Source organism: Bos indicus, chromosome 28, assembly GCF_029378745.1.
Source record: "Bos indicus isolate NIAB-ARS_2022 breed Sahiwal x Tharparkar chromosome 28, NIAB-ARS_B.indTharparkar_mat_pri_1.0, whole genome shotgun sequence".
NCBI lineage: Eukaryota > Metazoa > Chordata > Mammalia > Artiodactyla > Bovidae > Bos > Bos indicus.
Genome location: NC_091787.1, coordinates 42,601,939 through 42,629,774, shown reverse-complemented (window position 1 = coordinate 42,629,774; position 27,836 = coordinate 42,601,939). Strand labels below are relative to the sequence as shown.

The 27,836-nt window shown below is 39.8% G+C and overlaps 1 protein-coding gene across 2 annotated transcripts in view; it reads left to right on the top strand.

Moving 5' to 3' along the window:
* Positions 1-27,836, top strand: part of PTPN20 (protein tyrosine phosphatase non-receptor type 20) — a 124,470-nt gene that overhangs the window by 34,823 nt on the left and 61,811 nt on the right. The window contains exons 6-10 of one of the 2 annotated variants that reach the window (XM_070782237.1): positions 3,711-3,859; positions 6,495-6,585; positions 14,377-14,711; positions 19,018-19,233; positions 27,669-27,731. In XM_070782237.1, the coding sequence (XP_070638338.1) occupies positions 3,711-3,859; positions 6,495-6,585; positions 14,377-14,711; positions 19,018-19,233; positions 27,669-27,731 (854 nt within the window). The remainder of the gene's footprint in view (positions 1-3,710; positions 3,860-6,494; positions 6,586-14,376; positions 14,712-19,017; positions 19,234-27,668; positions 27,732-27,836) is intronic. The other variant, XM_070782238.1, reaches the window with a different exon arrangement.

Below are 27,836 nucleotides of genomic sequence, written 5' to 3'. Positions count from 1 at the left end.
AAAATGAAGAAACTGTTCCATACCTCACATTAATAAAGGCTACATTTCTATCTATTCTTTCTTTAAGTATTTTAGTATAGCAAACATGCCAATTTAATAAAATGAGCTGTTTATTTCTTAACAACTTTTATAGAGTAAATATGACCTGCTTCTTCATTTACTTAATTTGAATTTGTTGCACAATAGTTACTTTGTACTCTTGCCTGGAAAACCCCATGGACGGAGGAGCCTGGTGGGCTGCAGTCCATGGGGTCGCTAAGAGTCGGACACGACTGAGCGACTTCACTTTCACTTTTCACTTTCATGCATTGGAGAAGGAAACGGCAACCCACTCCGGTGTTCTTGCCTGGAGAATCCCAGGGATGGGGGAGCCTGGTGGGCTGCCGTTCATGGGGTCGCACAGAGTCGGACACGACTGAAGTGACTTAGCATTAGTAGCAGCAGCAGTTACTTTGTAAGTAAAATAATAGCTTTTTTGGGGGATTATACATTATCATATGTGGGGAAAAAAGAAAATATAGGTATGAATAATAAAGTAAACCATAATACTGTCTCTGCCTTCTCTCAGCAGTTTTTTTCCCAGCAAGGCTAGAACACATTGAGAAGCCAAACGGGTGTTTCTGTTGGGGATGGAAGATGATCAAAATGGCTTTGAATGGGAATTTTGTCTGCTCCTTGGGCTTCCTAGTGGCTACTCCCTGGTGGCTCAGATGGTAAAGCATATGCCTACAATGCAGGAGACCTGGGTTCAATCCTTGGGTCGGGAAGATCTCCTGGAGAAGGAAATAGCAACCCACTCCAGAATTCTTGCCTGGAAAATCCCATGGACAGAGGAGCCTGGTAGGCTACAGTCCACGGGGTCGCAAAGAGTCGGACACGACTGAGTGACTTCACTTCTAGGCTTCCTAGAGATACTTGTGGGAAATTTTAGGATTTCTGTGACTGCCTCTCCCCACCAACAGTTCCTCATTTTCGCCTCTAGAAAGAGCTTTTGGGTATAATAGGGTCCAAGACAAGATGAGTTTCTCATGGCAGTGCAGATTCTTAGAAACTTCTATCTCTTCTTTATGCCAGTTCTTTTGTTTAATTGCTTCTTGTGTATTTTTGCTGGTATTTACTTGATTTTTGTTATAAGATTTGGCTTTGGAAAGAGATTTCACTTACGCATTTTACCTCAGAATTATTCTGTTTTTTTTTTTTTTTTTTAAATGAGAGCCCTTTTATGTATCAGGATTTCTCTCTGTTTTTCTGGCTGTGTTGGGTCTTAGTTGCAGCATGTGGGATCTTTGTTGTGGCTCCAGGCTTCTCTCTAGTTGTGATGCATGGACTCCAGAGCGCATGGACTTTGTAGATTGTGACGTGCAGTCTCTCTAGTTGAGGCACCTGGGCTCAGTAGCTGAGGTGTGTGGATTTAGTTACCCTGAGGCATGTGGGAACCAAGTTCCCCAACCAGGGATCGAACCCCCTGCATTGGAAAGCAGATTCTCAACCACCAGACCACTAGGGAAATCCCTCAAAATTTATATTTAAAAAAATTATTTTAATATTGACTTTCTAGATTTATGGCATTTTGGCCAGTGTACATGATCTTTAAAATTTTAGATATTTAGAATCTAGATTATTGACATGACCTAAAAGACCATTAGTTTTTCAGAAAATTTCCATATGTACTATTAAATAGAATGTATTCTCTTTTGTTATGATTGGTTACAAGTATACAGCTATATAATATAGATCTGTATCTGTAGTATAATATATCATTATTGTTTTTGTTGTTGTTCAGTCGTTCAGTCATATCCAACTTTTTGCAACCCCATGGACTGCAGCATTCCAGACTTCCCTGTCTTCCATCATCTCCCTGAGCTTGCTCAAACTCATGTCCATTGAGTCGGTGATGCCATCCAAATTACTTACAATTGTATATAGCATACAGAGATGTATGTTATACATTTATTTTAGTGCTATCAATTATATAGATCCTCTTAATCCTCGTGATGTGTGTGTGTATATGCACTTGTGCGTGCTTGATCGGTTTTAGAATTAGAGTCAGAGGTGTGTTAGACTCTGCATATACTCTCATCTCAGATTCCAGGGTCCAGGGACTTCTAAACACTTGGTCCCAGAGAGGACAAAAGTTCTTTCTTTTTCCCGTCCATGTCTTGTATGTGTTTTGTTTTAGTCCAGTCACTCAGATGTGCCTGATGCTTTGTGAGCCCATAGACTGCAGCATGCCAGGCTTCCCTGTCCTTCTGTATCTCCCCACTTCTTTACCATTTGAGCCACCAGGGACACCCTCTGTATCTCCCAGAGTTTGCTAAAACTCACATCCATTGAGTCAGTGATGTCATCCAACCATCTCATCCTGCGTTGCCCCCTTCTCCTCCTGCCCTCAGTCTTTCCCAGCATCAGCGTCTTTTCCAATAAGTCGGCTCTTCGCATCAGGTGGCCAAAGTATTGGAGCTTCAGCTTCAGCATAAGTCCTTCCAATGAATATTCAGGAATGATTTCCTTTAGGGTGGACTGATTTGATCTCCTTGTTGTCCAAGAGACTCTCAAGTCTTCTCCAACACCACAGTTCAAAAGCATCAATTCTTTGGCGCACAGCCTTCTTTATGGTCCAACTCTCATATCTATACATGACTACTGGAAAAACCATAACTTTGACTGTATCAGCAAAAGTAATGTCTCTTTGTCAGCAAAGTAATGTCTCTACTTTATAATGTGCTAAGTTTGTCATAGCTCTTCTTTCAAGGAGCAAGCATCTTTTAATTTCATGGCTGCCATCACTGTCTGCAGTGCTTTTGGAGCCCTCCAAAATAAAGTCTGTCACTGTTTCCATTGTTTCCCATTTATTTGCCATTAAGTGATGGGACCAGCTGCCGTGATCTTCATTTTTGAATGTTGAGTTTTAAGCCAGCTTTTCACTCTCCTCTTTCACCTTCATCAAGCAGCTCTTTAGTTCCTCTTTGCTTTCTGCCATTAGGTTGGTGTCATCTGCATATCTGAGGTTATTGATATTTCTCCCAGCTATCTTGATTCCAGCTTGTGCTTCATCCAGCCCAGCATTTCGCCTGATGTACTCTGCATATAAGTTACATAAGCAAGGTGACAATATACAGCCTTGATGTACTCTTTTCCAATTTGCAACCAGTCCGTTGTTCCATGTCTGGTTCTAATTGTTGCTTCTTGATCTGTGTACAGGTTTCTCAGGAGGCAGGTAAGATGGTCTGATATTCCCATCTTTTTAAGAATCTTCCACAGTTTGTTGTGATCCACGCAGAGAATTTAGCATAGACAATGAAACAAAAATAGATGGTTTTCTGGAATTCCCTTGCTTTTTCTATGATCCAACAGATGTTGGCAATTTGATCTCTGGTTCTTTTGCCTTGCTTGCCTTGGCATAATTGTCAATATATACACTCAGTCACATTATAAAACAGATCACTTCTCAGTCTATCATATCTATTTATAACGCAATAGTTTTTTTCTAAGAATAGTGGATTTTGTGTAATTTCAAGGCGTATAGTCATGATTTTTCCAAAATAAGGACCCTTCCTTTAAAAGTAATAATAGACTCTTCACCTCTGGAAAAATAAAATTTCATTAATTCTTAAATGGCTGACCCTTTACTTAAAAGAAAACAATAAAAATAAAATCTCCCTTCACACGTATATAAGTAACTTAGAGATGTGAATTTTTCTCTTTCTTAGGTATGGAAATTGTTTCTGAAAAGGAGCTAGCTCAGTTAGCTCTGGTTCGACCATTAATATTCAATACACAGGAGGAATCAACCATCAGGGATTATTTTAAAATACTTACAAAAAAAGTATCAGAAGACGAAATCACCCAGGAATTTAAAGTAAATATTTTGGTTTTAACCAAGGTCTATATGTGATTTGTTTTTCTACTTCTCGATCAGAGAATATCTGTTCTTTTTTTTTCAGGTTGAATATATTGTTTTTATTTTTAAATATTAAATTTGTTTCTAAAGTAATGGGTGTACATAGTAAAAGAATAAAATAGCATAAAATGTTATAAAACAGATAAAGTCTCTTTTTCTCTCTTGATTCCCTATACCACTATTAAATCTGTCATATAAACTTTCAGAAAAATTGCTGGCATGTACTTTATTATTTTGCTCTTTCTTTCCTTTTATAAAGAATTCCAATAAGAAATAATTCCTAAATATATTATGAGCATATATAGCTCTATCTCATTCTTTTAAGTATTGCATGGTAGTTATATGAATGAAGACTTTTTTTCTTTAAATAGTCCTCTATGATGAACATTTAGCTTATTACAGATGTTGTTATTATGAAAAACATTGTCCCTCTTCATTCGTGTTCCTATGCATAGTCTTTAGAACAAATTCCTGGAAAGACAACCAGTATTTTGTGCTGTTAGATTTTTGGGTCTTTACTCATCTTTTAAGTGACAGATGATTTCTTGTTGATATTCTAATTGGCATTTCTTAATTTGAGAACAGATAGCTTTCCATATGCTTTTAAGCCTTTCATATTTGTTTTCAGTGAACTAGTTCCAGTTGTTTGTCTAGTTTTCTATTTATTCCTTTTCTTATCAATTATTAACTGTTTATATAATGAAGAAATTACCCGCTTTGTACGTGTTTTGTATAGACAGTAAAATTTTCCACTTTGTTTTTTGTGTTACATGTGTATGCATGTACATTTACTGTGAAGAAATAGCTAATTTTTAATGGTTGAATGTCATTCTTCTGGGGGCTTCAGGGTTTTCTGCATCCTTTAGGGACTCCCCTTTCAATCTAGGAACATAGCAATTATTTCTTGCCTTTTTTCCTAATATTTTGTGATTTTTTTCAATGCATAAATCTTTCATCCAGCTAGCATTTGATTTGTTATAAGATATTTGGTAGGGATGCAACACTCTATAGCTAGTCAGTTGTCCAATGATCCTCTTGTTGCAACTTCTCTTCAGGGATGTGAAATGCTACTTTTTCATATACTGAAGCACCACATGTATTTTATTTTTGTGGTTTTTAAAATTGATTTGTTTATTCATGTACCAAACTTTTAAAATTAACATAGCTTTGTATTATATTTTACCATCGATTAAGACTCGTCTTCCCTCATCATTCTTCTTTTATAGAATTGTTCTGCTTCTTTTTACAATTGCTTTTTTCTAGACTACTTTTAGAATTGGTTTGTAGAAAGATTAAACTGTAAAAATAGGTGTGGAAATTGTTTCTGAAAAGGAGCTAGTTCAGTTAGCTGTGGTTCGACCATTAATATTCAATACTCAGGAGCAGTCAACCATCAGGGATTATTTTAAAATACTTACAAAAAAAAGTATCAGAATATGAAATGACCCAGGAATTTGTGGTAAATATTTTGGTTTTAACCAAGATCTATATGCTACCCTGATATTATCTTATAGCTTAAAACCTGGATCCTCATTCTCCGTTGCAGTAGTGGCCAACATTAACTTATGGTAGTGCCAAGCTGGCTACCCGAGAGTTACTGAAGAGTTTTTAAAAAGTGTGCACCCTCAGGCTTTCTCTGCAATTGTTCAACTAGGGTAGGGCTGGGTGCGTGCCAGTTCCCTCTGTGTGTGAGACGAGGCCTTCCTGGTTAGTCTGAGTCCCCTTGTGTTCTGCGTGCCTGCGTCCTGTGCTGGTGTTGCCATGCTGCTGATTGTTTTCTAAGAGGACCTGTGTACACCCATGCCTTTATTACTGTTCCCCTACCTGGTGTGATACCCATTCGCCTCTTCTTTCCTTTCACACACACCCATTTCCATGCTGCTAACTTCTGAGCCTCGAAGGCTCAGTTCAAGTGCTGCTTTCCTTCGAGGAGCTTTCCTTTTCATGCCTTCGAGTGCAGTCTAGTCCTTTATGCTAGCATGTCTCTACATTGATCACGTGGCCACCTCTCTAGCTGCTGTTAACTTCTTACGTATAAAGCCATTTTCAGAGTCATCGTTGTACTGCAGAATGTGGGACAGTGATGAGTACATACTAAATGTTCATTTAATGTCGAATTCACAGTTGGTAATAAAGTTTTGAAAAGAAGAATTCTTTAGTGTTCTAACTCTTAATTTCTTCATGGGGCAAGGAGTAAATTGTGAGAATTTATATTTTGTTTCTGTTATTTTATTATTTTCATTTATAAAATGATAGATATAGGGGTTGGTCCTACGAAGTTAATGTTCTGTATTGGCTTTTTATTTTAATGAAAAACGAAAAATCTTGGAGTTCAAGGGAAAAAGTATCTCCAGAGAGTTGAGCATTTCCTTATCAAGCAACTTGCTGATTCACATCTCAAATCCGAGATATTTTATATAGGACTTTTCCAGTGGAGCTCTGACTTCTTTACTTACCATATACACATTTAATATCAGGATATGTCATAAAGGGACTTGAGAATCATGAACACTACACAAAGACAGATTTTTTTCTCCCCTCCTTTTTTTTCTGTCATAGTAAATATATTACGTATATTTCTTACCTTTTAAAGGCTTTGGAAGTTAAGAATCTGCCTGCTGTTTTCCACTCTGGGAATGAACTACATAACAGAGACAAAAATAGATATCGAGATATTCTTCCATGTAAGCTAACAATGGTTTTAATTACTTTCCTATTTACACTTGATAAAAGGTAAGAAGTGGGTTGTATGGCTTTCAGTGTTAGCCGTTTTGACCTGTGGCCATGATGAAGAGCTCTGGAAGCTAGCACCGGCTGACCTGGGCATATTCTTGGTTATCTTAGGTCATGAAGAAGGTCCAGCCTTCTATCCCAGGTAAATCTACTCACTGTCACAGGATTCTTTTCACAAGTCCTTCAACCCCGTTCTTATGCATTGCTGCTGCTGCTGTCGCTTTAGTCATGTCTGACTCTGAGCGACCCCATAGACGGCAGCCCACCAGGCTCCTCCATCCATGGGATTTTCTAGGCAAAAGTACTGGAGTGGGGTGCCATTGCCTTCTCCCTTTTTATGCATTACTACTTCTAAAACATCTTATGGCTATTCGAGGTTTTTTGTATTTCCATACACATTGTGAAATTATTTGTTCTAGCTCTGTGAAGAAACCGTTGGTAGCTTGATAGGGATTGCATTGAATCTATAAATTGCTTTCGGTAGTATACTCATTTGCACTATATTTATTCTTCCAATCCATGAACATGGTATATTTCTCCATGTATTAGTGTCCTCTTTGATTTCTTTCACCAGTGTTTTATAGTTTTCTATATATAGGTCTTTAGTTTCTTTAGGTAGATATATTCCTAAGTATTTTATTCTTTTCGTTGCAATGGTGAATGGAATTGTTTCCTTAATTTCTCTTTCTATTTTCTCCTTATTAGTGTATAGGAATGCAAGGGATTTCTGTGTGTTGATTTTATATCCTGCAACTTTACTATATTCATTGATTAGTTCTAGTAATTTTCTGGTGAAGTCTTTAGGGTTTTCTATGTAGAGGATCATGTCATCTGCAGTGAGAATTTTACTTCTTCTTTTCCAATTTGGATTCCTTTTATTTCTTTTTCTGCTCTGATTGCTGTGGCCAAAACTTCCAAAACTATGTTGAATAGTAATGGTGAAAGTGGGCACCCTTGTCTTGTTCCTGACTTTAGAGGAAATGCTTTCAATTTTTCACCATTGAGGATAATGTTTGCTGTGGGTTTGTCATATATAGCTTTTATTATGTTGTGGTATGTTCCTTCTGGAACTGGAGGAATCAACCTACCTGACTTCAGGCTCTACTACAAAGCCACAGTCCTCAAGACAGTATGGTACTGGCACAAAGACAGAAATATAGATCAATGGAACAAAATAGAAAGCCCAGAGATAAATCCACGCACATATGGACACCTTATCTTTGACAAAGGAGGCAAGAATATACAATGGATTAAAGACAATCTCTTTAACAAGTGGTGCTGGGAAAAGTGGCCAACCACTTGTAAAAGAATGAAACTAGAACACTTTCTAACACCATACACAAAAATAAACTCAAAATGGATTAAAGATCTAAACATAAGACCAGAAACTATAAAACTCCTAGAAGAGAATATAGGCAAAACACTCTCCGACATACATCACAGCAGGATCCTCTATGACCCACCTCCCAGAATATTGGAAATAAAAGCAAAAATAAACAAATCGGACCTAATTAAACTTAAAAGCTTCTGTACAACAAAGGAAATTATAAGCAAGGTGAAAAGACAGCCTTCAGAATGGGAGAAAATAATAGCAAATGAAGCAACAGACAAACAACTAATGTCAAAAATATACAAGCAACTCCTACAGCTCAATTCCAGAAAAATAAATGACCCAATCAAAAAATGGGCCAAAGAACTAAATAGACACTTCTCCAAAGAAGACATACAGATGGCTAACAAACACATGAAAAGATGCTCAACATCACTCATTATCAGAGAAATGCAAATCAAAACCACTATGAGGTACCATTTCACACCAGTCAGAATGGCTGTGATCCAAAAGTCTACAAGCAATAAATGCTGGAGAGGGTGTGGAGAAAAGGGAACCCTCTTACACTGTTGGTGGGAATGCAAACTAGTACAGCCATTATGGAGAACAGTGTGGAGATTCCTTAAAAAACTGGAAATAGAACTGCCTTATGATCCAGCAATCCCACTGCTGGGCATACACACTGAGGAAACCAGAATTGAAAGAGACACGTGTACCCCAATGTTCATCGCAGCACTGTTTATAATAGCCAGGACATGGAAGCAACCTAGATGTCCATCAGCAGATGACTGGATAAGAAGGCTCTGGTACATATACACAATGGAGTATTACTCAGCCATTAAAAAGAATACATTTGAATCAGTTCTAATGAGGTGGATGAAACTGGAGCCTATTATACAGAGTGAGGTAAGCCAGAAAGAAAAACACCAATACAGTATACTAATGCATATATATGGAATTTAGAAAGATGGTAACAATAACCCTGTATATGAGAAAGCAAAAGAGACACTGATATATAGAACAGTCTTTTGGACTCTGTGGGAGAGGGAGAGGGTGGGATGATTTGGGAGAATGGCATTGAAATATATATAATATCATATAAGAAACGAGTCACCAGTCCAGGTTCGATGCACGATGCTGGATGCTTGGGGCTGGTGCACTGGGGCGACCCGGAGGGATGGTGTGGGGAGGGAGGAGGGAGGAGGGTTCAGGATGGGGAACACATGTATACCTGTGGCGGATTCATTTTGATATATGGCAATACCAATACAATATTGTAAAGTTAAAAAAGAAAATAAAATTAATTAAAAAAAAATAAAACATCTTATGCATTGTTGCAGCTAAAACAAAAAGTTTATTACTGAGACATCTTCCCCTTTTGCCACCCTAAGCCCTTACCAGCTTCCCTGATCATTTTGTTTAGACACACAAATACGGTGGTGCTATTTCTATCCTTTGTCCTGAACAATGAAGCTGCCAATCTACCCTCCAACAGGAGGCTTCCCTTTGATCGTTGCCAAAGACTTACTCATTGCTTTCCAGGGCTAGTTTCTTCCCCACCCAGTTACAGATTCATCTGTCTCAGACCTTCCAAAGAGCAGAAATAAAGCAACACAATTTTACTTTTAGGGTGGAAATCTCATTTTTATGCCTCACATTCCTTTCAAAGTCAAAAAAATTTTCCCAAATTAAGTTAACATTTTTCTTCCTACAAAATGACCTTCTTCTTTATCCTGTATCTTGTTTAGTTTAACCACTCATTTGTTCAAGCCAGAGAACCCGAGTCAGCTGCAGTATCCAAAGTGGTCACAAAGTCCTTTCAATCCTGCCTTCTTAATATCGCAAGAGTCCTCGCGCATCTCGATTGCCACTGCTGCTAGCCTAGATTGAGCCTGCTTTCTCTCTCGGCCAGTCTCTGTCTTCTTCACTGCCTCTACTCCCATCTACTCACAGTAGCTACTGAAATAATCCCCCTAAAAGCTCTGAAGGCACAAATAAGTTACACGAAGTGGCCAAAATCCCCCGCTTCTGCTGCATGACCTTCTCTTTCCCAGCCTGCACCTGCGGCTTCATGACAGGTTCCCCACGATCAGGTGACCAAGGACAGGAGAACTGGGCCCGGGTAACAGATGGCTCTGCGTGCCATGCAGGCTGCGTGCCATGCAGGCAGCACCTAGGAGTAGCTAGCAGCTGCTCCACAGGGCCTTTCTGGGACATGCCTGAAAGACAGTGGTGAAGGGAAGTCCTCTCAGTTGGTGGAACTTTAAGCACTGTACTTGGTTGTTCATTCTGCTTGGAAGCAGAAATGGCGAGAGGCACAAGTCTTTATTAATTCATGGGCTGTAGTCAGTTGTTTGACTGGATTGTCAGAGACTTAGAAGAAACATAACTGGGAAGTTGATCACAAGGAAATCTGGGAGAGATAAGTGTGTATAGATCTCTCTGAAAGGGCGAAAACATGAATATATTTGTGTCTTTTGTGAACGTTCATTGAAGGGTGATTTAAGAAGAGGTTTTAACAATCAAGTGGATAGGATGACCTATTCTGTGGATACTAGTCAGCCTCTTTCCAAATACTCCTGTCATTACCCAATGGATTAATGAATAAAGTAGACTTGCTGGCAGGAATAGAGGCTATGCATGGACTCATCAACATGGACTTCTCACCAGGCTGACCTTGCTATGGCCATTTCTGAGTGCCCAATCTGCCAGTAGCAGAGACCGACACTGAGGCCCTAAGATGACAGCATTTCCAAGAGTGACCAGCCCCCTAGCTACCTGATGACAGGTTGATTACATTGAATTGCTTCTGTCATAGAAGGAACAATTGCTTTTTTGCAGTCTAAAATAGACACAGTATGGATTTGCCTTCCCTGCATACAAACTTCTACCAAATGTACCAAATGGACCTGAAGAATGCCTTACCACCATCGTGGTAGTCCACACAGCCTTGCTTCTGATCAAGGAACTCACTTAGAGGCAAATTATTTGTGACAATGGGCCCATGATCATGTAATTCACTGGCCTTGACACACTCCTCCTCATTCCGAGGGAGCTGGCTTGATAGAGCAACGGAATGACCTTTTGTAGACACAGTAACAGTGCCAGCTAGGTGGCAGTACCGCACAGGGCTGGAGCAGTGTTCGCCAAGAGGTTATATTTGCTCCAAATTAGGGTCCAATACATGATGCTATTTCTGCCACAGCCAGGAGTCAGGAGTCAAGGGATGGAGATGAGAGTGGCCCCAGTCACTGTCACCTCTGAAGTGAAAGTGGCTCAGCTGTGTCTGACTCTGTGATTCCATGGACTGTAGCATGGGCAGCCATTCCCTTCTCCGGGGGATCCTCTCACCTCAGGGATCGAACCCCTGTCTCCTGCATTGCAGGCAGATTCTTTACCGTCTGAGCCACCAGGGAAGCCTCACTGTTACCGCTGCTGCTGCTAAGTCACTTCAGTCGTGTCTGACTCTGTGTGACCCCATAGACAGCAGCCCACCAGGCTCCCCCGTCCCTGGGATTCTCCAGGCAAGAACACTGGAGTGGGTTGCCATTTCCTTCTCCAATGCATGAAAGTGGAAAGGGAAAGTGAAGTCACTCGGTCATGTCCGACTCTTAGCGACCCCATGGCCTGCAGCCTACCAGGCTCCTCCATCCATGGGATTTTCCAGGCAGGAGTACTGGAGTGGGGTGCCACTTCCTTCTCCGATACCGCTAGTTACTGCTAGTGATCCACTAACACAGGTTTTGCTTCCTGTCGCTGTGACCTTGTGCTCTGCTGGTCTCAAGGTCTTAGTGGCTCTCTTCATTAATGGCATCTGGTATTTGGTAAGGACTTTCCACCTGAAAACTTGAGTCTTCCTTGAAGGGCAGCAAATCATGGAATTATTTGTAGATTGTGGAGTCTAGAAGAATTGCTGCATAATACGAAACAAATGACTTAGGTGCTTTGAATAAATATTCCTTATCTGAAAGGCATGAATAATAATATGACTCTTCAAAGGACTGTTTTGAAGTTCAGATGAGGTGATGCATGGCTTGCGTGTTTGCGCTAAATTCTCTTTGAGGGGAACTGAGACTAAACCGCCACCTCCACCTTTCTCCTGTGGCCGCCAGAGCTATTTCTTTCCTGCTGAATACAAGCATACCTGGTCTTATAGTGCTGCACTTTATCGTCCTTTGCAGACACTGTGTTTTTTTTATAGATTGAAAGTTTGTGACAAGTCTGTGTTGAACACCATTTTTCCAACAGCATTTCTTCACTTCATGTCTCCGTGCCATGTTTTGGTAATTTCTGCCATGTGTCAGGCTTCGTCATTATTATCGTATCTGTTACAGTGATCTATGATCAGCGACTGTGACGTTACTCTCGCAAAAACAGTACAACTTGCTGCAGGTTCAGATGATGGTCAGCATCTTTTTTTTAGCAGTAGGGTATTTTTTTTAATTAAAATATGTACTTCATTTTATATAAACATAATATTATTGCACATTTACTAGACTACAGTGTCGTGTAAACATAACTTTTATATGTCTAGGGAACAAAAAAATTCATGTGGCTTACTTATTGCGATAGTCCCTTTATTGTGGTGGTCTGGAACCAAACCTATGTGGTCTCCGATGTATGCCTGTGTTCTACAGTTTGTTTCTGAAATCCTTTCCTTTTATATATTCCCTTTGTATGTTCTGCATCCTTCAGTATTTTAATAATTATTGTCCTTCTTTTCATCTATTTTTTTTTTTTTTTTGGTTCTGGGAAAATTCCTTAAGCTGTTTTCTAAATCACTAATTTGTTTTTCTGTTTTCTTCTCACTTTAGGGATTTTTAATTGATAAATTGTGTTTTTTATTTGAAAGCAAGCTTTTATTACTTTAGATTGTTTAATTTTTACTTATTAAATTCCCCCTTTGAAAATAAAAAGTTACTTCCTACTATAAAACGGTACATATTCACTGTAAAAATTTAGATAATAAAACAGTCCCTACTAGCATTTGGATAAATGCTGTGCTGTGTTGTGCTCAGTCGTGTCGGACTCTTTGTGACCCCATGGACTTCCAGCAGCCTGCCGGTCTTCTCTGTCCATGGGATTTTTCAGGCAAGAATACTGGAGTGGGTTGTCATTTCCTTCTGCAGGGAATCTTCCCCACCCAGGAACTGAACCCACATCTCCTGCATTGGCAGGCAGATTCTTTACTTCTGAGCTACCAGAGAAGCTCTTATATATGATATATATGTATATATACATATATATGATGAAAGATCTCACTTTAATGCTCTTTTACCTCCTTTGTAATTTAATAATGTAACAAATTTATATCAATAAACAGACATATATATGTATATCATCCTTTAAATAATAAAATAATGTTTGCTGAGATTTTATTTAAAATACAAATAAGAGTTTTTAAAGTATTCTTCTCTTATAGAAAGGAAGATATTTGCTGTGATTTCTCAGAATGGTATCCTTTTGTGGAGTACTAGGTATCTTTATATATCTAGTGATTGTTTTGTCTCTTCATATTTACAAGGAGAGATTTATGTCTGCTATTTTTGAATTTGAGAAAGGTTCTGTCAGAACTGGTGTAAGCCCTGTTCAGAGATCTTGTCACAGTGTGTTTGGTAGATGAGCGGGCTTCCTGACTTGAGTACTAGGGAGGGGCTACTGGTGAGACCCCTGCATGGCAGGAAAAGATCCTCTTTTTATTCTCTCTGTAGGAGCAGTGGTGGAACCAGAGCTCCAGATGTCCATGTAGAGTGAAGAGAGAGTTCCCGGGCCACTGAGCCACGTAATTGGCTTTTCCCCTCTCAAATTTGTTAATAGTCGTCCATACTTTGAGCAAGTCCCCTTTGTAGCATCCTTTTGCCACAGTACTTCTGCTTTCATGAGCATGCTGCTTCACCGGTGAAAGCTGAGGATGGACACAAAAGATGGCCACTCTGTGTGCAGGCAGTCGATAGAATTCTAATAATCCTAGAATTTGTATAAACTATCCCAGTCTTTTTTTTTTTTTTCCAAAAACATTTGTTCCTTTCTGGCCACTGCTGCTCTGAGCTTTCAGGTTCTCTGGATTTGTAGGAGAACGCCATTCATTCACTTGCTCCTTCAGAGGGCTCCTCCTTTGCTGTGTTTAGTTATAGGCTAGGAGATACCTCCCTTGACCTATTCCTACTTGTGCCATATGTAACAGAAATCTCTCAAGATGTCTGGATACTGATGGCATTCTTCTCTTTTTAGTAGAAACCGATTTTTTTCTAAACCTTACTCTAATTGTATATTGCTAGAAATTTCTATGCCATCTTTTCTATTAGTCAAAGAGATAAACAGATTTACTTTTGTGAAATGGTTTCATGAAATCTGCGTGTATTGCACATCCTGCTTTTCCTTTATCTACTATATGTTTCTGTTTTTGTAATAGATGATTCAACACGTGTTCCTCTTGGAGAAAACAAGGACTACATCAATGCCAGTTACATTAAAATAGCCAATTCTAGAGAAGAGTATTACTATATTGCTACCCAAGGGCCACTGCCAACTACCACGAATGACTTTTGGCAAATGGTTTGGGAAAATAACTCTAATGTTATTGCCATGATAACCAAAGAGAAAGAAGGTGGAGTTACCAAATGCCACCATTACTGGCCTATTTCTATGAAGAAACCTTTGGAATTGAATAGCTGTCGTATCTTCCTGGAGAACTACCAGATACTTCGGTATTTCATCATTCGAATGTTTCAAGTTGTCAAGAAGTCTGTAAGTTAAAAAATAAAATCAGCATTAGATATATATTTCCTTATATATGCACACATGTCAGAGAGGAAGTTCGGAGTAAGGTGGGCCATAGCTGGGGACACTTGTTTAAAGTAACTTGTTTTTACTTCTCCCTGCTACCAGAAACTAAGACAATGCCATTTCTTCTTCTGCCTAACCAAACTCTGACTGGAGAGACGAAATAATTGAAAAGGGGAGTTGGGGCGGTTGAGAAAGAGTACTGGAAGTTACCTAATCCTGGGGTGTGCTTTGGCTATCTCTGCTGAGAGGGACAGATGTGATGAAGTCCTTGAGACGTGCTGATAATCACTGGGCCGGGCATGGCAGCAGCTGTTCGGGGCGCTCACTGGTCCTTGCAGTTACTGCGCTCAGTGGATGGTAATACCGAGATCTGTATGAGCTGCAGAAAGGAGGCTCTCTTTTGGTTTGGACAGATGATTTGCTAGAGGAGGTGACATCTGAATTTATCCAAGTGAGAAAAATGAAAACAGTAAGTAGATGATGAAGGTATAAAATAGCATGGGGCATATGTACAGAGAGATGTGGGTAGTTAAGAGTTTCTGGAATGTAAAAGTTCAAATGCCAGGGAGAAATGAGAGATGAGATGAGGCTATAGAAAATAAGTAGAGAAAGCCGGAACATGAAATGTTTTGGATTTCAGCTAAGGAGCACAAACTTTATTATGAAGATAATTAGGAGACATTGAAGAATTTTAGTAAGAAGGGTATATGATCAACTTAGGGCAACTAGCAATTAGATAGAAAGCAAAGACTTTGATGCTTTTCCGATAAAATTGGCAGACTTTATATGACTTATGACTTGTGACTTATAAGGAGTGTTCAAAAATTATACTGTCCAATGTGATAGCCACATTTGACTGTTTTAGATTTAAATTATTTAAACTTACATAAAATACCAAATTTAGTTCCTCACTTGCAATAGCCATACTTCTAGTGTTTAATCACATATTACTAGTGACTACCACATGGGCAGCACAGATCCAGAGCGTCTGCATTCTTGTAGAAAGTAATACTGGGAAGTATTGGTCTAGAACAATCCATAGAACAATTCATGTCTTGCTCTAACAGACTCAGAAAATAGCAAAGGAATGAGTTATAAGAGAAAGTGATGTTACATTGCTCTAAGTGGATTTGATTAGCAAGTAGGTAATACATGTGTTCTATAGGAGTGAAGGGGTGGGAGTTAAATTGGAAACTTGAAGAGTGATGAGATTTGGAATCATCACCGAAGAAGTTGGTTGGAGCACAGGCAATGATCAGGAAAAGGTTGCTGAAGGTGCTGAGGTTGGAACCCATAACTTGCAATAACAATAAAATATGCAACTATGTGATTTTTTTTTTTTTTTTTTTCCTAACCATGGGATTCCTGAACAGAGATTATGGGACTGATTCAGGGAGGGATGTTGCTCAGGATATGTGGCAAGATTCAAAGGATGAATGGAGTTGACAGTTTGGTAAAAGAATGATTTAGATAATCAGTCATAAAGTCTAAACTTAGGGAGATGAATAGAATCAGCAGCTAGGAGGAAATAGAGGACGTCAAGGGCAGAATTCCATCTAGTCACATTGTTGGAGGTGAAGCACAGATATACCAGTAGCATAAGAGTTTCTGCTCAGAAAATGATGTTGGAATCTGAGAACTGGAAGATTTTTGATACTGGCCATTATAGGTGATGGTGAGTCCAAGGAGTAATCACATTGTGAGGACTAGAAGACATGAATGGCCTCCTCTGTAAGAGAGAAATAAAAATGTGAGGCCAGCGTGTCGGTTTGGCTGTTGAGATCCCAAATGTGCCCTGTCAGAATCTGTGGTAAGGTGACAGTGATGAGAAGACGAAGTTAAGAGGTATGAAACTTAAAAAGAAGTGGAGTTTTTGTACAAGGAGAAGAAATAATGAGTTGGAAATTGTGTTGGGCAGCAAGGAGAATGCAACTAATCTCTAGACTCTGTAGTACCTGGAGCACAGGAGAATAGGTTGCCTGGATTAGAGAGAACTGCAGAGTGCAACACCCATGGAGGCAAGGCAAGGAAGTAGAAGCAGCATTTAGGGAAGTGATGATGCCTTCCAAGAGTTCACTGTAGCATGGGGGCCTGAGGAGATCAAACCAGTCAATCCTAAAGGAATTCAGTCACTGGAAGGACTGATGCTGAAGCTCAAATTCCAATACTTTGGCCACTCGATGCGAAGAACTGACTCATTGCAAAAGACCCTGATGCTGGGGAAGATTGAAGGCAGGAGGAGAAGGGGATGACAGAGGATGATATGGTTGGATGGCATCACTGACTCAACGGACATGAGTTTGAGCAAGCTCTGGGAGATGGTGTTGGAGAGGGAATCCTGGCACGCTGCAGTCCATGGGGTGGCAAAGAGTCAGACACGACTGAGCGACTGAACTGAGCTGGGGATCTGAGTGAAAAGGGAGATGTTGAAAAGATAAAGTCGGGAGAGAGACAGAAAGAAAGAATTGAGGAGTCTGAAGATCAGAGTACACAGTGGTGTGACCAGGGAGGCTGAGAATAATAACAGTGTTTGAAATTGACGTCAGGCTTGTTAGCTGCGTGTGAGGCCCTGCCTTTGCTCTGCGCTGAGGCCCTGCCTTTGCTCTGTATGCCCGAGGATTTGCCTGAGGCCTCCCTCTCCTAACATTTGATTCCCTGATGTGAACCAAGTACTGTGTCAGACGCTGGAGGTAGAAAGCAGGCACAGGCTCCACTCTTAGAGTACTTACAGTCTAGTGGGGAAGGAAGACACCAGTTCTAAATGGCATGTGATGTGTGCTGTGGCAGAGAAGGACAGCATGCTTGGAGAATATAGGTCAGGTGGGAGGCCCAGAGGAACAATCCGTCTGAAAAGATTCAAATGTTCAGGTCCACCTGTGGAATTGGCAAGGCGATCTAGAATGGTGGCCTTTGGGCTGATGTTCCCAGATCTCAAGACCATGGGGCTGACGTTTGAAGAATCTGCCTCATGGTACTGGGTCAGGAAAGCAGTGATGCCCACCTTTGTGCAGATTCTCAGTGGTCACCAGTGTAGGAAAGGTTTAATTCCTGAAATACGTGATGGAGTGAGACCTATCCTCACTGGTTCCTTCACGCGATTTTTAAGCATCGTTCGCCTCGTCCAGTTTCATGTACCAATGATTCAAACTTGAGTCTATTTTCTAACACCATAGAAAATGGTATTTTTATTTGGAACTTGGGGGAAAAAGTGGTGCATTAAGGAGAAGTAGAGAAGGAGTGAGAAATCCTTCCTGAATTTCTTCACAAGCGTGCCCACTGGAGTAAAATGAGGGTTCCACACTGGGGAAGGGGTGAACCCTCTGAAAGAATGATGGGTAAACTCAAAGCATCTTATCTGTCAACCCCTGGGAGAGTCCATAACTCCACTTTCAGGGGGCTCAGCGAAAGAATAAGGACCAAAGTCTACTCACATGGTCATTAACTACCCTGTCCTGGTTGCCAGAGGAGGTTGCTTCCCATCAAACCCTGATTAAGCATCTTGACAGCACCTACCTGTTTTAATTAAATTTAGTATCATATTTGGGCTTCTCTGGTGAAGAATCAAGAATCCGCCTCCAATGCGGGAGACCTCGGTTATATCCCTGGGTTGGGAAGATCCCCTGGAGGAGGGCATGGCAATCCACTCTAGTATTCTTGTCTGGAAAATCCCCATGGACCAAGGAACCTGGCGGGCTACAGTCCATGGAGTCACAAAGAGTTGGACATGACTGAGCAACTAAGCACAGCAGATCACAATATTGAAACCAAGATATATTGCTTTCCTACATTATTCCCAACATGTTAGCTCATTTCCACTCTGTTTTGGATTCCTGGTTTGTTTGGTTTCTTCTGCATTCTCATGGTGCAGAAGAAAGATGGCAGCATTAGATTTGGAAGGACTACATTATTGTCCCAGCTCTAAACATATGAGCCTCCTGACCTAGCATACATCTATCAGTCACTCAAATTCTTACTTTTTCATCTGTAAAATGAGGATAACACAGTGTCTGCCACCCCAGGGCTGATGTGAGGATTAAATGAGATAATGCATGTGAAGTCTTTGGTACCGTTCCTCCAGAGTAAGTCCTAAATTCATGTTACCTGTTAGTAGTCCTATTTTTATTAATGTATTACCATATGGCCATTATTATTACTATTTGTGGCATATTAGAAATTAAGAGAAGCTCTCTAATATGAGGAGTTGATAAATCTCTCTTCTCTCTCTCCCTTTCCCTCTCTCTCTCCCTCCCCACCCCCGCCCCCACAGACGGGAGCTAGTCACTTTGTGAAACACTTGCAGTTCACCAACTGGCCAGACCATGGCACTCCTGCTTCAGCAGAAGGGTTTATAAAGTACGTTCGTTATGTGAGGAAGAGCCACCTCACAGGGCCCGTCGTCGTCCACTGCAGCGCAGGCGTGGGCCGGACAGGGGTGTTCCTGTGTGTGGATGTCGTATTCTGTGCCATTGAAAAGAACTTTTCGGTAAGTGTGTGAATTAAGCACCCAAACTGATGCTGTTAGTAAACACTATTTCTAACAGCCTTCTCATAGCTGGAGACTAATATTTGGCCTTCAAGAGCAACTGAGTCAATAGAAAGCGTGTCAGCTTTCGATACTTGCTTCTGACTTAACGGCTGCAGGTTCTTGGAGGTGGTTCTGAGGATTAAACTAAATAGATAATGCAAATGAATGGCTTCAGACAATGTCTGGAGTACAGTAAATATGAGTCGATTTTTCTTTTCTTGCTTCCACCCACATGTACAGTTTTTAGAGTCTTGTTAAAGAATGTCAGTGACGTGTGCCTGTTTATTTTTTGGTTGCCCTGCACAGCATGTGGGATCTTACTTCCCTGACCAGGGGTCAAACCTGTGCCCTTTGCAGTGAAAACATGGATTCTTAACCAGTGGATCACTGGGGAAGGCCCAAAGGTGTGTCTGTTTTTAATGAATAGAAATACATGCATGTGAGCACATTGGGGAAAAAAGTAGACTTCAGAGTTAATGAGAGGTCCCTGGGTCTGACTGCTAGTTTGCCACACACTTTAGATTTTGGTGACTTTGTACAAATTGCTCATTTTCTCTGAAATCTAGTTTTCTCTTACATAAAATAAGGATAATAATATTGCTGGGTGTTAGTCAACCATTAACAATTCTTTACTTTCTTCCTAAATTTGGAACCAGCTAAGAGACAGACACAAGAATTAGACATGTAGTGATTTTACTGTTACCTTTAGATTGACTAATTAGGGAGCATGACTTTAGATTTGTGCCCCAGAAGGCCTGCTTGTACTGAACTGCTTTCCTGTGCTGCCGAGGTGAGGGAAGACATTGTTTACTTAGCAGGCACTTGGGCTGGGGAGGGTGGTGCCTCTTACTGTGTCTCCAAGGAGTAGGAAAGTCGGCAGCTCAGTCATAAGGCAGCAAGGGCTGGGAGGCATTTGCCCTGATAGGCAAATTCTGCGGTTATCTTATTATCAGCATAAATGTTAAATCACTGCTCTCTCAGGCTATATGCAGTTATACCCCAGCAGTGACCAGGCCACCCCTATGACAACAAATGGGTTGCATAAGTTCTACATGTTTACATCCTAAGGTCGCATTATGTCGGGGATAGAAAAATGGCCTCTACCAGGGACTTTCTAAAGGACGGAGGAAGTCTCTTCTTCTCAGAAGCTTGAGCCAGTATCTCCTAGCATTTCCCTGTTTGTGATTCAGCTATAACCCTTTCCTTAAACTAACCACTGTGGGAGATACTGGTCCATTAAAGTCAGGACTACTCTAGGCTATAAGGCTGAGGATAAAAAAGTAACGGTTTCCCAAAGCAAGCTGAGAGTTTTATTACAAACAGTGAATATAAACTGGGTGGTCAAAAAATGACAAAAATACTAAAAAATGCTGAAAATTTCAGTAGTATGAATCTGATATTACCTGTTCCTGTAATTAATGTTGTTTTATCCTTTTAATAGAAAATACATTAGCATAATTTTTATTTTATAGGTTCTTCACCATAATTAATTTGTTTATATTTGTTCTCATTTTATATAACTTATAGAAATTGTAAAAACTATAAATATTGTATTTTATGCTTCTACGGAGCACTTTTTTCCCCTGCCATTATACCTTTTGTAAACTCAAAATGTGCTTTATAATAAGTCATCCATCAGCTTAAATAACAGTGTTTTTCTTAGCAGTATGTAAAATAGTGATGTATTTTACAATTAAGGGTGCTCCCTACTCCAGTACTCTTGCCTGGAAAACCCCATGGACGGAGGAGCCTGGTGGGCTGCAGTCCATGGGGTCGCTAAGTCGGACACGACTGAGCAACTTCACTTTCACCTTTTACTTTCATGCACTGGAGAAGGAAGCGGCAACCCACTCCAGTGTTCTTGCCTGGAGAATCCCAGGGACGGGGGAGCCTGGTGAGCTGCCATCTATGGGGTCGCACAGAGTCAGACACGACTGAAGCGACTTAGCAGCAGATTTGATGGAAAATGGTTCAGAAATAGGAAATGCATCCAGTGTTGCCTTATTGGCTTTTCATAGAGGCTTGAGATGTCCAGTATCCTTACTGATGCCCATCTCTACTCTTTTCAGAAATTTTGTTCACCAGAGCTACTCAAAGTATGGTCTTAGACCAGTACCAATCTGTGAATGTTTGTTATTTGCAGAAAGATAAGTTTTCTGAAATTGAGAGTAAGCATTTAGAAACTTTCAAAGCAGTTTGATATATTTCAGAGACATCCACGAGCGTGACAGTGGGTTGGTCTGGTAAACAGGATGCAGACCGGTTTGTGTGCCGTGGAACTCACACAGAGTCCTACGTGCTGCAGGCTGCTTTCAGCCACATGTGACCGACATTTTAAGATTAGTTTATCAGTTATAACTCTAAAGGATATGAAGATCTGAGAAAATATAACACTTTATTTCTTTTTACTGTTATTTTATAGTCAGTTTTATTTTTAAGTAAGCTTGCGTAAAAATCCTTAAAACACTGGGAACAAGCTGGCTCTTCTCTTGAGGAAAACCTGAGATTGTTCTGTAGTTGAAACATTCTTGATAGAACTTTCCCCTCTAACATGCTGTTCATCATACAGCGACAGTTAAATATCAGTTACCATATTATTATGTAACGAAGTGAATAGTCCAAAATTTAACACATTAACCTTCACAAAATCAAAAATACTTACCCTATCACTAAACACACTGTCTGGTTCATCTGGAAGGGGTTCTTTGGTTTTTGTTTTTTTGGTAGCAAGACTGTTTTTAAAAATTTGTTTTTAATTGGAGGGTAATTGCTTTACAGTGTTGTATTGGTCTCTGACATACAACAGCGTGAATCAGTCACAAGCATACATATGCACCCTCCTTCCTGAACCTCTCTCCCACCTCCGACCGCATCCTGCCGCTCGAGGCTGTCACAGAGCACCAAGCTGAGCTCCCTGTGTCGTATAGCAGCTCCCCGTGCAGCTGTCTGTTCTACATATGGTGATTCATATGTCTCAGAGCTACTGTCTCAGCGTGTCCCAACCTCTCCTCCCTTCACCGTGTCCACAAGTCTGTTCTCTACGGCTGTATCTCTATTCCTGCTTTGCGAATAGATTCATCAGTACCATTTTTCTGGATTCCACGTATATGCGTTAACGTATGATATTTGTTTTCCTCTTTCCGACTTACTTCACTCAGTGTAACAGTCTCTAGGTTCATCCACCTCACTAGAACTGACTCACATTTGGGATAAATTCTTTAATCTGTGTAACTGTCTCAGACTGTTTTCTTGTCATTGCAGTTCTACGACCAGAACATAATCCTACACAAAACTTAAGCTCCAAATTACATTTGATGACAATGTCGTACTTTGCAATTTCATGCCATTTAAAATTAGTTCAGTTCAGTCGCTGAGTCGTGTCCGACTCTTTACAACCCCATGGACTGCAGCACACCAGGCTTCCCTGTCCATCACCAACTCCCTGAGCTTGCTCAAACTCATGTCCATTGAGTCAGTGATGCCATCCAAGCATCTCATTCTCTGTCCTCTTCTCCTGCCTTAAGTCTTCCCCAGCAATGAGGACTCTTTTGCAATGAGTCAGTTCTTTGCATCAGGTGGCCAGAGTATTGGAATTTCAGCTTCAGCATCAGTCCTTCCAGTGAATGTTCAGGACTGATTTTCTTTAGGATTGACTGATTTGATCTCCTTGTAGTCCAAGGGACTCTCAAGAGTCTTCTTCAACACAACAGTTCAAAAGCACCAGTTCTTCGGTGCTCAGCTTTCTTTATGGTCCAACTTTCGCGTCCATACATGACTACTGGAAAAACCATATTTGTGAGCAATTTTGTGCCATTTAAAATTAGTTAGTTGTAATTGCCAGTAATAAAACAGAAAAGGAAAAATCCTTCTTTCTTATCACTTCATGTTCAAATCACACATATACTGAGTCATTATGTTAGCAGTATCTTTTATTCAATAAGTTGTGATGGTAAATACTTTGCTACTTTTGTTTTGTGGGCTGGTACTGCTCTGTATCACTCGCCAGTCCCTGAATTTGTCACACTGTGATTTCATTAGAAAAATGGAACTTGACCTTTTTCTGCCACACCTTCACTCCAAATTTTCAATAAAACACTTTCAGTATGACTTCTATCACCATTGTCTGGTTGTCGTGTATGTGTTTTTAATCTTAGCCGTTCAAAGCATAATTTTGTAAGTCTGCAAAGTATATATGTTTCATGTGAAATATTGAACATGAGCTTTTTAATTTAGTATTCTTTAAAATAATTCTTTTGTCTTGGAGCCTATTTCTTTTGTTCTGTATGTGACAAGTAAATTTTAATTGTTTCTTTGCTATGTTAGCCAGTACATCTTTGCAATTAATACAAGTGTGGTTTTAGCACTTCACAGTCAATAATGGCTCTAAAACTCAATATATGAGGAATCATAATTCCAGGTAAAATTAACATGAAGTCTTTTGGTCTTCATTTCTTTGCAGTTACTTCCATTATTATTATTTGGTTAACCACTAAAGCTATATTCAGAAAAGCTGTGCTTTTCTTGAGAAGACAATCCAGTGACACTTCTTTTGCTATCAGTAAATTAAGGTTAAAAATGAATAATACAAATTTATTTCCATAACTTGCCTAATCTTAAAATATAAATTATAAAACAGACTTTCAAGAAACAATGGATTCTAAATTCAATGAAGTTGAATTTGTATCATATTTCCTTTCATGGATCATTCTTTCGGTGTCAAGTTTGAGAACTCTTCACCTTGCCTGGGTCCCAAAGAATCTTTCCAATGTCATTTCTTCAAGTTCTATGGTTTCATGTTTGACATTTAAGTCTGTAGCCCATTTTGAGTTCATTGTTTTTAGAAGGGGCGAGGCTTAAGTCAAGGTTCACTTTTTTTTTTTTTGCCTAAAGATGTCCAGCTGTTAAGTTTCCTTTGTTGAAAAGGCTATTCTTCCTCCACTGAATTGCTTTTGCACCTTTGTCAGAAATGATTTTGAATATTTAGTTCAAAATCATTTCGTTTGAATATTTTGAATATTCTAGTCCCATATTCCGTTTCACTGATCTGTGTATCTATCCTTTGCCAATACCACACTTCTTCCGTTTCACTGATCTACGTATCTATCCTTTGCCAATACCACACTTCGGATTCCTGCAGCTATACAGGAAATCTTAACACAGGGAGAGTGATTCTTTCTCTTTCAAAATTGCTTTAGCTATTATAAGTCTGTGCCTTTCAATATAAATTTTAAAATTAGCTTTTCTATGTTTATAAAAAAAGCTTGATGAATTTTGATAGGATGAATTTTACTATGTTGGATCTTCCAATATGAATGTGGTATGTCAATTTATTTAGGTCTTCTTTGATCTTCTTTGATTTCTTTCATCAGCGTTTTGTTATTTTCATCATACAGCTTCTGTACGTGTTTTGTTAGATTTATCTTATTTCATTTTCTTTCAAGCAGTAAATGGTATTGTGTTTTTACTATTGTGTTCATTGTATGTACATGTATATACAAGTGCAGTTGATTTTTTCATGTTGATCTTGTATCCTGTGATCTTGTTGAACTCACTTTTTGGTTCTAAGAGGGTGTTTTGCCCTGCTTTGTTCTGTTTTTAGATTCCTTGAGATCTTCTACATAGATGATCATCCCAGCCGCAAGCAGGGACATGCCTCTCCCTTCCCAATGCATTTGCTTCTTATTTCTTTATCTGGTCTCACTGCACTACCTGGAGCTTCAAGTGTTGTATTGAAAACGGGTAGAGCGTACATTTTTGCCGTCGCTAATATTAGGGGGAAAGCCAATGAAAATAATTCGTTCTGTGAAAGACCCTGTGAGGTAGATGGAAAGACAAGCTACAGACTCAGAGAAACTGTTTGCAACCACATGTCCAACAAAGGTCTCACACCTGGAATTTGTAAAGACCTCAAACCTTATAAGTAAGCAAGCAATTCAGTTAGAAAATAGGTAAAAGACATGAAGTTTCAATGATAAGGATGAATCAATGACATGAAAAGAGGCTCAACTTCATTAGCCTTTAGGTAAATGAAATCAAAGAGATTTCAAACCAGTCAATGTTAAAGGAAATCAACCCTAAATACTCTTTGGAAGGACTGATGTTGAAGCTCAATGCTTTGGCCACCTGATGCAAACAGCTGACTCATTAGAAAAGACCCTGTTGCTGGGGAAGATTGAAGGCAGAAGGAGAAAAGGGCGACAGAGGATGAGAGGGCTGGGTGGCATCACTGACTCAATGGACATGAATTTGAACAAACTCCAGGAAATGCTGAGGGACAGGGAAGCCTGGCGTGCTGCAATCCATGGGATTGAGAATAGTCGGACACAACTTGGCGACTGAACAACGACAACAAAATGAAATTAAAACCATGGTGAAATATCACTAGGTATTGATTAGAAAGGCCAATACAAAAAATAATGACAACACCAAGTGCTGATGAAGATTTGAAAAAAACTGGATTAGTTATACATTGCTTATGCTTCACAGGTGGCTCAGTGGTGAAGACTCTGTCTACCAATGCAGGAGACATGGCTTTGATGGCTTTTTTTTCTTAGAAAAAAAAAACAAAAGCAGAATTAAACTAATCTTACCATATAATCCTAGCAATAATACTCTTGGGTGTTTATTCCATGGAAATGAAAACTTCAGTTCATGTAAAAACCTGTATGTATGTGTTCATAGCACATCTATTTATCATCCCCCTAAACTGGAAAACAACCTAGATGTCCTTCAACACACCCATACTGTGAAATACTGCTGCTGGTGCTGCTGCTGCTGCTGAGTCACTTCAGTCGTATCCGTCTCTGTGCGACCCCAGAGACGGCAGCCCACCAGGCTCCCCCGTCCCTGGGATTCTCCAGGCAAGAACACTGGAGTGGGTTGCCATTTCCTTCTCCAATGCGTGAAAGTGAAAAGTGAAAGTGAAGTCGCTCAGTCGTGCCCGACTCTTCGCAACCCCATGGACTGCAGCCCACCAGGCTCCTCCATCCATGGGATTTTCCAGGCAAGAGTACTGGAGTGGGGTGCCATTGCCTTCTCCGACTGTGGAATACTATTTAGTAACAAAAAGGAATGAACTATTGATATACTCAATTTTCATGAATCTCAAAGCAATCAGCAATGACAAAAAGTCTCAAAAAATTGGATATTAAATGATTCCTTTATGTAATCTGCTTGAAATAACAAAACTGTAGAGATTCAGAACAGATTACTGGTCGCCAAGGGTTGAGGCAGTTGGAGCGGGTGGGTAGTTCTAATAGACAACAGGAGGAAGGCTTATGGTGCTATAGTTATGCGTCTTGGTTGTGGCTGCAGTTACATGGATCTTCACGTGTGATAACTTTGTATACAATAATACATGTATGCCTATGTTGACGAATGATTGCGTGTAAAACTGGCAAAATATGAAAAGGCTAGTAAATTATACCAATGTCAATTTCCTGGTTTCGATATTATACTCTAATTGGTATAATACTAGGTGAAAAGATACACAGACTATCCCTGTACATTTTTTGCAACTTACTATGTATCTATAGTTATTTCAATATAAAAATATTTAAAGGAGTAATTAAACTTTTAAGTTATAACACAAAGTTGTAAAAATAAAGGCATACTTAACATTTCTCTGATTTTTATGTGCTTTTGGATGATAGTTGACAGTTGACAAATCTTAAATTTCATGTGGTCTTATTGCACATGTCTGGTCCTCAGCTTGCACCACGTGTGACTTTTCAAGCAAGTTGAACAACACCTGAGCTGGTCTATATCCTGTTCCACTGATGAGGCTGCTTGGCATGGCACCACCGTCAGATTGCCATTAAGATTTTCTAAACACTTGTTACCAGTTTCTGGACTTAGCTCACTTTGGTCTGGCAACAGCCTTTTGCAGACCTGCACCAGCTTGGTGACCACACTGGGCAGTGCTGTTCTCCACGCACAGGTGCAGAATCTGGGGTTGGGCCAACTGCTGCTCAGGGTCTCCATTTGAGTTGAGAGGGCTCTTTATATGAGAAACAGCTGTGTTACTGTTGTGGCCAGAAAAGGTTTTCTATGCTTCAGACTCTTGCAGAATCACAATGCTGCTTTAAGTTCTCCCTTTGGAGAACAGAAAAGTATACACAGGGGCAAATTTGTTGTTATTTCTTTTGGAGAACATTTCTTATTATAAATGATTGCTTCCTGCTTTTTCCTGGAAACCCATCTGAACAAGTCTTCCTTATCCACTAGACTAGGTTAAACATAGTACATGCTCTTATGACTGAAAACGAGAACTTGCCAGTTAAATCTTGAGATGTCTTTTACTGGAAAGAAGTATGGCATACTCCTTAGGCATCTGTGGGTTTTGTGTTTTCCCCCTCTCTGGATAATACAAAATTACTGTCATCCTGTTACAGTTCGACATCATGAATATAGTGAGCCAAATGAGAGAACAGCGTCATGGAATGGTCCAAACAAAGGTAAGTCATGCCACATAAATTCTCATAAGAACAATAATGATATAAAGATGAATATTACATTGTAACATACATTGTATAGCACGTTACAATTTGTAAAGCTCTTTT